General features: G+C 53.5%; 1 protein-coding gene across 1 annotated transcript in view; it reads left to right on the top strand.

Moving 5' to 3' along the window:
• The window catches only part of GRIK3 (glutamate ionotropic receptor kainate type subunit 3), a 225,596-nt gene that overhangs the window by 147,248 nt on the left and 66,056 nt on the right, over positions 1 to 12,292 (top strand). The window contains exons 4-5 of the mRNA XM_032495980.1: positions 3,607 to 3,788; positions 6,109 to 6,162. Of these exons, the coding sequence (XP_032351871.1) occupies positions 3,607 to 3,788; positions 6,109 to 6,162 (236 nt within the window). The remainder of the gene's footprint in view (positions 1 to 3,606; positions 3,789 to 6,108; positions 6,163 to 12,292) is intronic.

The raw sequence follows: 12,292 nt of genomic DNA, 5'->3' as shown, positions 1-12,292 counted from the left end.
GGATGCCAAGGCCTGGAACCTCCTCTCCCCAAGGATGTCCAGCTTTGACTGTATGGACATGTCACTTGTTAGCTCTGATGACCAGTGACCTCTGGCTGGGCACTCACTCCCCTGTGATAGGATTAAATTCTAAAAGAAGATGGGACAACATCTTCATTTCTTCCCCCTTTCCAGTGCCCAGCACCCTCTTTCCTGTAGGATTTAATTATAGTTTAATTCAACTGGAGATTCAATTCAATTCAGTTCAACAAACATTTAAAAACATAGGGAAGTCAGTGATGGAGCTGGTTTGGTCAAGAAGAGACTCAGTAGTCGGAATTCAGAGCTGGATTCACTCAAACAATAATATAATGTCGATGAAGAATAGTGGGTAGTAAGAAGTATGCTCCCAGAATCAGAATATTTCAAGGGGCCGGGACAGCTTGTGGGTCATCAAATCCACGAAGTGGAAAGCGTTACAGCAGGAACCAGTCTGCTAACTGAGTGTCCAGGAAAACACAGGGATCATAGGGGTAGAAACGACTTTGGTCATTAGTTTGGCCCATGATTTCAGGAGGCCAAATCATCAGTTACAGAATATCAAGAATGATCATTACAGGAACCAGCAGTGTTTGCCCTGTGAGCCTTGCCACGTGGTCACCTTCCAAAACTAATCTGCACACAAAGACAAACTCATATCAAGAGTGAAAGGAAGGGGCTTAGAAAAAGCTGGGTTGGAGACAAAGACCCCAGCCCAGGAGCCAGAAAGATTAGGTCTTGAATTTTGATCACTTTGCTAGCCTGCTGCTAAACCTTGGGAGGTTCACTTAGCCTCCATGGGCCTCAGTTTCTCAATCTGTCACATTGGAACAAAAGCCCCTACTCTGTATGCCTTCGAGGACAGGGAGATGGTTAAATAGGGTAATGAATGCAGAAGTGCTTTGTAAGTGAAAAGCATGACTTCAACAACCGTGATTCACTGCAGATATTTTGAGAGAGATTGATTAGGGAAGCAGCCAGGAAGGAGAGCTCATCTCAGGCAAACAAAGAGCCTAGTCCTCTGCTGGGATGGGCCGAGAGGAGCCCCTGGTCTCCTTCGGGAGTACACTGATGGGAAGGAGGTCTGACGTTTGCTGCTGGAGAATGTGGGTCACTGTGCATTACACGGGGCAGTGAACTTGGCTGACAAGAAAGCTCTGGTGGCCTCTGCTCCAGCATCCAGGCTGTCCCTGTCCTCATGTCCTGGGTCCCCAAAGCCCACGTGCCTACTGAGACGGTGACTGGGTCTGAAAACTGAGTGAGTGAGAGTAGAGGGTGCACTCAGGGCCTTGCAGGGTGACAGGTGTGAGCAGGCAGCATCATTCAGACAAACTAAGAACTGGAATTAGTTAAGGAGGGAGGGTAAGGCTGTGTGTTTGGGGGGGGGGGGCTTGTGGCCCCTTCCTCCTCTGCTAAGGTCGTCTAATAGCCTCTTCCTGTCCCCTGCCCCCAGGTCAAGTCTGGTATTAGAAGGCACTGGGGCCCCAGTTTGATCCAGACCGCTCCAGGACTCCAGAGCCGTCTCCCAGCCATGCACCTGGATCTGAGACCTCCAGGCGGCTGAGGGCTCCTGATGGCAAAGTTTGTTGGGGGAGGTTTTGGGAGGCTTGGGCCACAGAGATATATCTCTGTCCTACCCAGCAGAGTGGAATGTTGGATGCCCATCAGATTGCTTTCCTGCTGTCCGGCTCTCGGAAATGGGAATGAGCAGCCAAACAGACCCAGGTGTATGTACCAGAAATGACTTGGAAACCCCGACTCTCTGTTGGGAGGCTCCCGAAGTGGGCTGCCTGTGTGGCGGGACTCTGTCCAGATAGAGGCCACTGCAAGAGCTGATTCCAAACTTCAATCCATCACAAACTAGCTGAAGCAACAAAGCGGGGGAGGTGTGTGGGTTTCATTTGTTGGAAAGTTCAGGAGTAATTTCAGCTTCAGAGGCTTTAATGAGTATCATTAGGGCTTATTTTCTCTGTGTCTTGACTTCCACCCTGTTGGAATCCTTCTCAGGTTCTATGTGGTGACCCCTAGACTTACTTCCTCCCCATTTGGAGTTAAATGGAAAGGGAGGTACCTCTTCCCAGTGGCTCTGGCACAGTTCCTGGGGGTCATCTGATAGGACCAGCTGGTCCTATCCACATCAGACATCCATCTCTAAGGCCATACCAATGCCTGGAGGAATGTGTATGCTGATTACCAGGCTAGGACCACATTCCATGCCCCTGGAGTGGGGACAGATCCCTCCTGAGTCACATAGACTGAGCATGGGGGAGGAGTTGTTCCCTGAAGGAACACCAGAGTGCTATTAGTGGGGAAATGGAGCATGGCTGAGTGGACAGTGCAGCCAGGATGCAGAGACACTGAGCCCTGAGTATGGGCAAGGAGCCCAGCGGGTGGGACGGGATGGCCTGCTTGGGGCCCTGGCCCCGTGCTGCCCAAGCCCTCCCTGCGGTGGGGTGGGGCTGCAGAGAACAGCGAGCAGGCTCACTTCCAGGCTAAGCAGAGAGGAGTCAGCAAGAACGGACCTTGGAATGGAAACGGAAATGAACTTAATTAGACCTAAGCAAGCCATTTGTCTCCAGGAAGTGACATTCAGTTTTCCCTGGAAGTCCCCAGATTAAGGTTTTGCAAAATGCCAAGGTGGACGATGGATTTTTCAGCGTGGGGAGGAAAAAACAGTAGTCAAGCCAATTATGGAAATTTGTACCAGGCCCTGTGCTAGGGGAAGTGGAGACCCAGCCTCTGATGTTCAGGAGCCTAGGACAGGACGAGGAGAGTGCGATGAGGCCAGAGGGGGCTGGTGCTGAAGGAGGAGGCCATGGAGTTGGGAAGGAGGGCTGGGAGTAGGGTGGGGACATCTTGTCGGGCAGAGCAGTAGGGGTAGACTTCGTGGAGGAGATGGCTGCATTGAGCCTGGAAGAATGGGTAAGGTTTACGGAGGCAGCTTGCCCTTGGGGGTGGGATGGGGGCTGGGTATGAATACCAGATGGCCCTGCCCAGTCCAGCAGTTGGTACAGCGGAGTCTGGGGCTGTATCCTGGAAGCAGGTTGCTAGGGATGTTTAGGAAGGTTATGTCCCATGCCTCACACTGTTGCTGGAAGGCAGGAAGGAGGAGGAGGCGGTGCCCCTGGTTCAGGTTCCGTAAGTCTCTATACCCAGCGGGTTAGAGAGGAGCAGGTAGGTGTAGTCAGTGGGGATTTGCTATCTGTGCCTGCTTTTGAATCTGCAGGTGTGTACACGTGTCTGTGTGTGCACACACCTTTATCTACATGCGTGAACATGTGTTTATCAACCCAAGTGTATGTCCTGTCTATATCCACATGCACGTGCATGTAAGCACGTGTTTATATGTGTCTGTGTGCATGTGCTGGCGTGCACAGCTGGGTGCGTGTGTCCATGCCCTGGTGTGCTGGTGCCTGTGTCTGCACACACATGGCTGTGTCCATGCACCTACCTCCGGGGGCCACGTGTTGGTGTCCACATGTGTCTGCAAGCCTGTGGCCACAGGTGTGTGCATGCACACGAGTCTGTGGACGCCTGCAGCTGTGTATACGTGTACACATGTGTCTTTTGCACCCTGGGGCCTCTCAGGGCTCATCCGGCTGCAGGAGCTCATCATGGCCCCATCGAGATACAACATCCGCCTGAAGATCCGCCAGCTCCCCCTCGATTCTGACGATTCGCGCCCACTGCTCAAGGAGATGAAGCGAGGCCGGGAATTCCGCATTATCTTTGACTGCAGCCACATCATGGCCGCCCAGATCCTCAAGCAGGTGCGTGAGCGCTGGCCAGCGGGAGGGATGGTTGGGATCCACCTGCCACTTCTCCCATCTGCTCCTTCCCAAATACAGGCATGAGGTCAGCGAGATCCAAGTTTGACCCGTAGTCTGCCTCTCTCTGGCCGTATGACCTTGGGTGGTCACTTTGTGAGCCTCAGTTTCACCAGCAGCAAAATGGACATAGTAGTCTTGATACTCTGAGTTGGTGTGAGGATGAGATGAGGTGATGACTGAGCCGCCCCAGCCAGGCCTGGCGCCTGGAAGGTGCTGAGCAGATGCTGGTTTCCATGCCACCTCGGGGCACGTGGGAGGCAGGGGCTGTCAGGAGGGAACAGAACACTTTGGGGAACACAGAGAGACCTGAGGGTCTCAGGAACAGCCCCCAGAGCGCTTCACTGCCTCTTCCAGCCACTAATCCCTCAGCCCGCAGCACTCGGTGTCACTTTCCTATTACTATGAGGTTTATCAAGGCTCCACGCACCATCTGCTCAGCTCTGCAGCGACAGTGGGGGAGGAGAATGGCTCTCAGTCCTGGCCGGGCCTCCCTTCCCGACACAGCCCAGCCTGGTGTGCTGGGAACCCGAGCGAGCTCTGCCAGCCACCCAAGGGATGAACCGCGAAATCCCTCACAGCCCCCTCCAAGGGTGCCACACCTGAAACCAAACCCACTCTGATTCGAGCCAGTGCTTTGAGTAAAAGGCAATTATGTGGTCCCAGAAAGCGTCCCTGCTGATTGGAGGAGGCATTCTTTGCAGCCCTGACACACGACCCTGGGAGATGTAGGTGGCAGGGAGGGGACACAGGGATGCAGGAGCAGGGATGTATTTAAGGCCCACCCTGTGAGGGGTACCCAAGCCGAATGGCAGCCTCTGTCTTCCCCCAGAGGAAGCCCCACTCTAGGCGCCTCCACACAGTAGCTCGAAAGCTCATTTGAGAGCTTGAACCCTGCTTCTACCCGTGTGTGTTGTGCACCCTAGAGCAAGTGGCCGCGGAGTCATCCCCTCCCGTGTAGATACTGTGAATGATGCCTATCTCTTATGGTTCTGGAGGAATCGGTGAGATGGGGCAAAGTTTATCCCAGTGCTCAGTTGCCAGTGGATGTGATACTTCTTTAAAGTCGCCATGGAGGAGACACATGCTCCCCAGAAGTCCCTCAGCCCTCGCTTTCCCGGCCAGCTGGGCCCAGTGCATCCCTTCTCTTCTGGGCATGCGCAACAGGATAATAAAGACAATCCCAGCTTGGGCTTACTGAGGAGTTCCTCTGTGCCGGGTACACACGGCTCCTCATTTACCACCACCAGGGGACGTGGGGACGATGATCACACTCAGTTTACAGGTGTGGAAACTGAGGCCCAAGAAGAAAGGAATGCACCTGCGGTCATCCAGCCAGGAAGCCAGCATTTACTCCCCAGTTTTCTGACTGAAAACTTCTAGAATTAAAAATGAATATTCTGCACTTAGCATAACACTGAGCTAAGCAAAGGTGAGCGTGTCTGTGTACAGAGAGCTTCTTGAGCCTTTAACCTGAGGATACGGGTTGTGAGCCTCCGAGACGGGGAGGAATATGAGGCATTTTCAAAGTGCGCTTGACCCAGTGACATTTCCCCTCTGAGCACTTTGTGGGCTCGCATTCTGAAGAACTCTGTAGAAAATGCATCATGGTCATTACTATTACAGATTACAGACTTCTAATAAAACACACAGTATATAATGTAGACTTCGTGATGGTATGTAATAATAATTCACAGCAGCCACGTGGCCCTGCTGTGCGGTCAGCCAGGAGCCAGGAAGCAGGGAAGTCTCAGCCCTACTTGGGGGGGGGGGGCTCAGACTGAGGACAGACCCCCTCCTTGGGCCTGGCTGGGCTGCTGGGGGCCGGACTCCCACAGACTCTGTCTGAAGCCAGGACTGTGAGTTCAGCTGAGCAGAGTCAGGGCACTTGAGAATGCGGATTTCATCAGCATTTCTCCAAGTGTGGCAGTCCCAGAGATGCTTACTAAAAAGGCAGATATGTGGGCCCCGCGGAATTTGGAATCTTTGGAGAGAGTGGTCCAAGATTCCGCGTTTTAATGTGTTGCAGGTGGTTTTCCTGCACACGCCGGGGTGAAATGCACTGTTGTCTGCCAGTCACTGTCACTGTCGGGAGGTGGTCTCAGAGGACGTCCCATTCTTAGAGGCCAGCCTCCCCCACCCTTTGCCAGCCTCTCCTGTCCCCGGTCCTCACACCGTGCCCCCCAACCCTGGAGTGGAGGGGGGAGGGGGAAGGGCTCCTCGGGTGTCCCCTGCAGGGTGCTGACGCTCTGCTTTCCCGCAGGCCATGGCCATGGGTATGATGACCGAGTACTACCACTTCATCTTCACTACTCTGGTAACGTACCTCTGGGTCTTGGCAGGGGTCGGGGTGGGGCTCCTTTGGAACATGGTCAGCCTTGGTGGGGACAGTTGCTGCAGGCTGGACTTGCTTCCTACAGCTGTAGGCGTGGCCCCAGGCCAGGCCACAGATTTATCTTTGTGGCCCGCCAACTTGGAGGGGTGACATCACGTTGCCACTAAGTGCAGGGACTCTAGAACCTGCCGGTGTGAACACAGGCCCCTCTGCTTGCTGGCCGGGAGACCTTGTGAAGGTCATCTAACCTTCCTCAGCAAAAGGGTCACGATCGTGGCTCCGACCTCCTAGCATTGTTGTGAGAACCAAATGAGTCCATGACGTCAAGTGCTAAGAGCAGTGCCTGGCTTGTGTGAAGCACCGTTAGGATGGCGATGACCCTCAGCCCTGGCCCACGTGTCCCCACACAGGTCTCAGGCCTCACACAACAGCAGGAGATGCTGCTTTGAATTCCTGCGGCATGCACACTGAAGTCTGCCCACTCACCGCCAGCCGGGCCAGCCCACCTCAGGTTCCAGATGGGTCCTGTCCAAACCCTGAGAACATTTAGGGCCGTTTAAACCCATTAGGATAATTAGTTGTGGTTTGAGATCAGCAGAATAAAGAGATCCCTGAGCCAAAGGGTCACCCATCCCCAGCCACCCTGCCTTGGAGCCAGATGCCCTCAGACATCACTGGGGCCCCAGGTGGAAGCTTCCACCCAGCCCAGGTCTGGGGCGAGTAATGGCATCGCTAACCATCGTGTGGTTGAAATGAGCTCCTGAAATCTGCGTCAGACTTGCCGCTGCAGCCCTGCAGGCTCTACCTGTGTTCCTTCACTCATCCAGCACCCAGTTAACATTCCTCACCCAGCGCCTGTGCTCAGCGGAGAATCTTAAGATGACTGGCCCTCAAGGAGCTCCCAGCCTATCCAGTCTGCATCTCTGTATCTAGCTCATTCAGCAGGCTTGTGCCATCACAGGACTGGGCAGATGGCCACAGGGCACAGTGGAAGGAGACGCCAGGTGCCGCAGGGCTCGGCAAAGGTCGAAAATTTCTGGCAGCCTTTACAAGAAAGAAGATGCTTGAACTGCATTTTGAAGGATCAATAGGAGTTCACCAAGGAGAAGGAGGAAGAGTATTCCACATAGAGGGAACAGCATAAGCAAAGGCCAAGAGGCAGGTGAGCTCTCCAGGGAAGTGTGGAAACGCTTGATTTGGTTGATTGCGAGAGCCAGTTGTGTTCATCTCTTCCTAACTCCACATTCAATGACATCTTGTAGGTAGCTTAAAATCAGCCACAGTGGGAGTATTTATACCATAGAAGTTGGCAAATGCTACAAGTAAGAGATTTTACCCTCCCTCCCCGAAGAGCTGGTTACTAAGCATTTACCAGCCACCACTCCTTATTACCCTCTCTACACCCCCCACCCACTAGAGCCTGGGCCCAGGGCAGAGCTCAGGGGCCTTCCTGCCCACTCTCCTGATCCAGAGCTCAGACCTGGGGGCCTGCCAGGAGACATGGTGGAAGAAAGGGGTCCTGGCAGCTGGTGACTGAGACCAGGCACTTCTCCTGAGTCCCTTCTGAATTTCTACCCACCCAAGCTGACTTCTCCCTTGGGAAAGCCTAATGGCTAGAGGATGAGGCCATCAGATCCCCAATATTCCACCTCCATTTGGATCTAGAAGCAGGGCAGAGCAGCAAGGTAGGGAAGTAAGGGCACATTCCAGGCGCCCAAGGCTCTGTCTCCAGCATGGCAGCCCTGTCCATCCCACCCTGGGCTCCTAGGGCGCTGAGACCAATCTCTGGGCCCTTAGGGGTCCCAAACAGCCACTTCCGTCCTGCTGGCTCATCTCCCTGAGTCCTCGCCGCTCTGAGTTGCTGTGGCAGAGCCCTGGAGTCCACGACAGGAGAATACAAGGGAGGGGCAGGCAGACCTCCCAGGACTGCTGCAGTCCCCCTGCAGGCCTGACCCATCCACCTTCCACATTACTTTCCGGTGTGGTGACAGGAGAGCAGACCTTGGAGGCACAGATAAGGATGAAAGTCCCTGCTTCACCACCTCTTGGCCGTGCGTGTGGGCAGATTGCTTAACTTCCCTGAGCCTCAGTTCCCTTGACTTTAAAATGGGAGTAAGTAGTCATGATGCTGCCAAGCCTCAGATCCCTCCTTTGGCCTCTTGGTTTTAAGGAGCAGAATTCACTCAGTGACCTTAAGACATTAGGGGCTCAGGAATGAACCACCAGGCCACAGGAGCAGACGTGAGGGGGTTCTGATCCAGAGCGACTCTGGACATCATGGGGGTTATGGTTCTGCCCCAAGCCTCAGCCGGGCTCTTCCGTTCCCTCTCTCTGCCCATTGCTCCCTCCCCTGCTCTTGGCCTCTGCTCCTTCCTCGCAGTCCCCGTTCCCTGGAAACTTCAGCTCCTCGTAGCTGCCCTGGGATCATCACATCCAAACTGACCATCTGTTCTACCTCTGCCACATCTCACCACGTCCTTCTAGAGTATTATTGACCTTCCCCAGGTCAAAATGCTGACTGGCCAATCACCAGTCACCACCTCTCAACGGGGCACTGTACAGCACCTGGGGCTAGACAGTTCATCATTCCAGAATGTCCCACCAACTCTGGAATGTTTAGCATCCCTGTCCCCGCTGACTGACTTCCAGGCCTGATGACAAACAAATAAAGGCCACTCCACATTTCTCAGGTGTCTCAGGGTAGGGGCTAGCATCAGCCAGATTGTAGAAACCCTCCTTGGGGCAGGTGACCACTCCTTGGCCACTCACTGAGGTCCGGCAGTGGGAGGCCGAGTACAGTGGACTCACAGAATCTAAGACGCACCACCAAGTGGAAGGGCTTGGGGCATTGGCGGCGGGGTCCCTGTAGAAGCGGCAGGAACAAAATCCACACATCTCATTCACTCACACAAGGAATTGCCCCCTCGTCCAGTGTGTCCACATAGGGCCTGAGGTGAATCCCTCTCTGGGCCTTGCTCCCTCCCAGTCCCAGGTCCAGACAGTCAATTAAAAGCATCTCCATCTGGCTCACCCCTTCATTCCAAGGCCAGATGGGAATGTCCCCTCAGAGAGCCGAAGCTTTGGCCCCTCAGCCCTGTGGTTTGACCTGACCTTCTGGGCAAGACTCTGGAGACGGCACCACCTCAGGGACCTCAGTGCCTTCCACATCAATGCCATTGCCGGCGTGGGGTCAAGGATGGAAGCCTTGGAGGGAGGCGCAGGGCAGTATCCTAGCAACCTGGAGCAGGATCCCAGCCCCAGAGAGTATACACTTCCCCTGCTTCTACATTCGTTAGTTCTGTCATTCATTTACTCATCCAGCAGCCACATGCATATGCCCTCAAGGTCCCAGGTACCGAGCTAGTCACTTGGATGGGAGGAGGTGTATAGAGATACATCAACACAAAGCTCACCAGCTGGTGGGCTTCCTTCATGCGTCTAAGGACCAAGGACCATGCCCAGTTCACCTCTATCTCTAGTGCCCAAATAGTGCCTAGAATACAGTAAGTGCTCATTAATGCCTGAGTGAATAAATGAGTACAATACAAAGGAGAAAGTGATCAGTGAAGTTAACATCCTCATCATAGCAACAGTGAGTGAAGACCGCAGACTCCGGTGCTGGTCTGCCTGAGTTAGAATAGAGATTCTTCTACTTCCTCGGGCAAGTTTCGCCTCATGGTGCCTCATCCCCCATATAGGCCACGACAACAGTACTGCCTCATAGGATTGTTATGCTGAGCATTAAGTATGTTGACATTTGTAGAGCACTGAGGAGAGTGCCTGGCATTTAGTACTGTGTAAGAGTTAAATCGATTAATTAAATAACTCCTGCTGATGTTTTTTGTGTGCTCAGCATACCCCATCTCACCAAGACTCAGATCAACTCTCCAAGGGAGATACAACTTTCCCAGTTCAAAGAGAATCAAAGAGGCCACTCAGTAAGAAAGGGACAGAGCAAGGATTTGGACCAGCTGGGAGCTGTCCAGCTTGTCCAAAGCCCTCTGCTGAAGCTGGTGCTGAGAGCCTGCATGCAGTGTTGCCCGGCTTCCTCTGGCCGGATCCAGCTCTAATTCCCCAGGCCGTGATGGTCCTGGCATCACATGATTGACACTGATGGGGGAGAACGAAGCCTCCACAAATCCCAGCCGTGCCCACACTTCACAGGTTCCAAAGCCCTTTCTCCACATTTCTGATTTTCCCCTCCACAGGGCAGAGTTTGTGCTCCCCATTGATTGATGTGGAAACCTCGGACCAGAAAGGTCAAGTGAACTGCCCAGAGCCTCACAGCAGATCAGTGATAGAAGCCTTGACTCCTGACTTCTGTTCCAGCCCACAGCCCTTCCTCCCCACGCCTCTCTGAGGGTCAGGGAGAACCGATCCTTCCAGGGAGGCACAGTCCCTGTGATACGAACATTTCTGTAGTGGAATATGTGTGTGTGTTGCCGGGCATAGTGGGGAGGTGGGTGGTACCATGGTATCTCCCGGCAGCTTCCCGCGTGCCAGGGCATCAGCTATGTCTCCTGGGTCCCCATATCCAGCTTCCGGCTCCAGCTCCACGATCCTCCTTCCAGCCCCATTGGCTTATGAGTCTACCTCGTGATTCTGCCTCTTTGTGCCCATTGGTCAGTCGTGGCTGTACTTGGGAGGGCAGTGGCATTTGGCATTTACCTCCTTCCCTTTAGGAAACCCATGTCACCAAGTTCTTCGCCTCTAAAAAAAATTCTCCAAACTCGCTTCTCCCACGCAGAAGACATTTTAATTACCCCAGCTGCCATTATCTGTTCCAGCCAGCTTTGAGCCATTCCCAGATAACCCCGCGTTAATCAGCCCCAGCTGAGCCCCTGGTACATGTCATGTGTAGGTAAAAGCCTCGAGGTGAAAAAAGAATTATAATAAATTAATAGATAAGCAATCACAATTAATGCCACTTCCCGGCAATAACAGTTATATCATGGGAAAGATATTTTCATCTGTCATTCCTTAAGGCGATGTTTTCTGAGCTGCAGCTTCTACCCAGTCAGACCCATGGGGTACTAATGAATTAGTCTATTATGTTATGCTGAATGTTTCTAAAAGGTCCCTCGTCGATACTGAATTCAATGTGTCAACATTTGGCATGGAGAACAGCAACTTTTTGCCAAGCAGCAAGGTTGTGCACAGTTCACTGTGTACAGCACATGGGGTCTCAGCCCAGGGCAGTTTGGATGAAAAATCAGAGCCAGACAAAGAAGCCTCTTTTCCAGCTCTCTGTTGTCACTGCCTTCAGGTCACAGGGAGGGTGGCATTCAGTGCCACTTTGCGGCTAAGCCCAGGCTCAGGGTGACAGAGATGAAGGTGACCCCAGCAGTGACAGTGATTGGCCATAGCCTCTGTAGGAGTGTCAGCCAACACACTGCTGCATCTGGACACTGGAAGGGCTGATATCACCAGCACCCGAGCCCCCACCAAAGCCAGAGGTGCCGCCCTCCCACTGAGTCCAGCTGGCCACAGGCTCTAGGGGAACTGGTGAGTTTCCCCTGGCAGGCTAATGTTGGGCATCTTTCAGGCCTTAGGTATCAGGTTAACACTGAACTGGAAAAGAGGCTGAGCGCCACGCAGGGGAAGAGTGAGGAGAGCGCCCCCTGGCGGCAGAGCTCAGCTTCTCTTCCATGGCTGCAGCAGTTCAACTCTGGCCCCAAACTTGCATTCCGTAGTCTACAAAACAAAATCCCTCCATCTCCCCAGACTCTCCTCCTTCAAAGGCTGCTTGGGGAAGATGTCCTGTTTCTAAAGCCGTCCCATAGAGGTCCTAACTTGCAGCCCCACAGAAAGCTCCCCCGAGAGGAGGGTGTAAAACACTAGTCTCACCATTCCAGGCTCTTTCCAGTGCTGTGTAGGTGCCCCAGAGAGCTACCCGACTCTTTCTTTCTACTTTGGGTGACAGAGGTATTTAGTTTAGGGGCTCACAGGGGAGACAGACACAGACATAGACAATTGTTATCAGTAGGGTGAAAGCAAAGAGGTCCCAGGATAAGAGAAGAGGTACCCCTGGCCCGCCCTATTTTGTTTGTGCAGAGTAGTAGTCAGGGAAGGCTTCCCAGAAGCTTGAATCTCGGAGGAGAGCCCACCCAAG

The sequence above is a fragment of the Camelus ferus genome, chromosome 13, assembly GCF_009834535.1.
Source record: "Camelus ferus isolate YT-003-E chromosome 13, BCGSAC_Cfer_1.0, whole genome shotgun sequence".
In the NCBI taxonomy this organism is placed as follows: domain Eukaryota; kingdom Metazoa; phylum Chordata; class Mammalia; order Artiodactyla; family Camelidae; genus Camelus; species Camelus ferus.
This window is presented reverse-complemented; position numbering and strand designations above follow the sequence as displayed.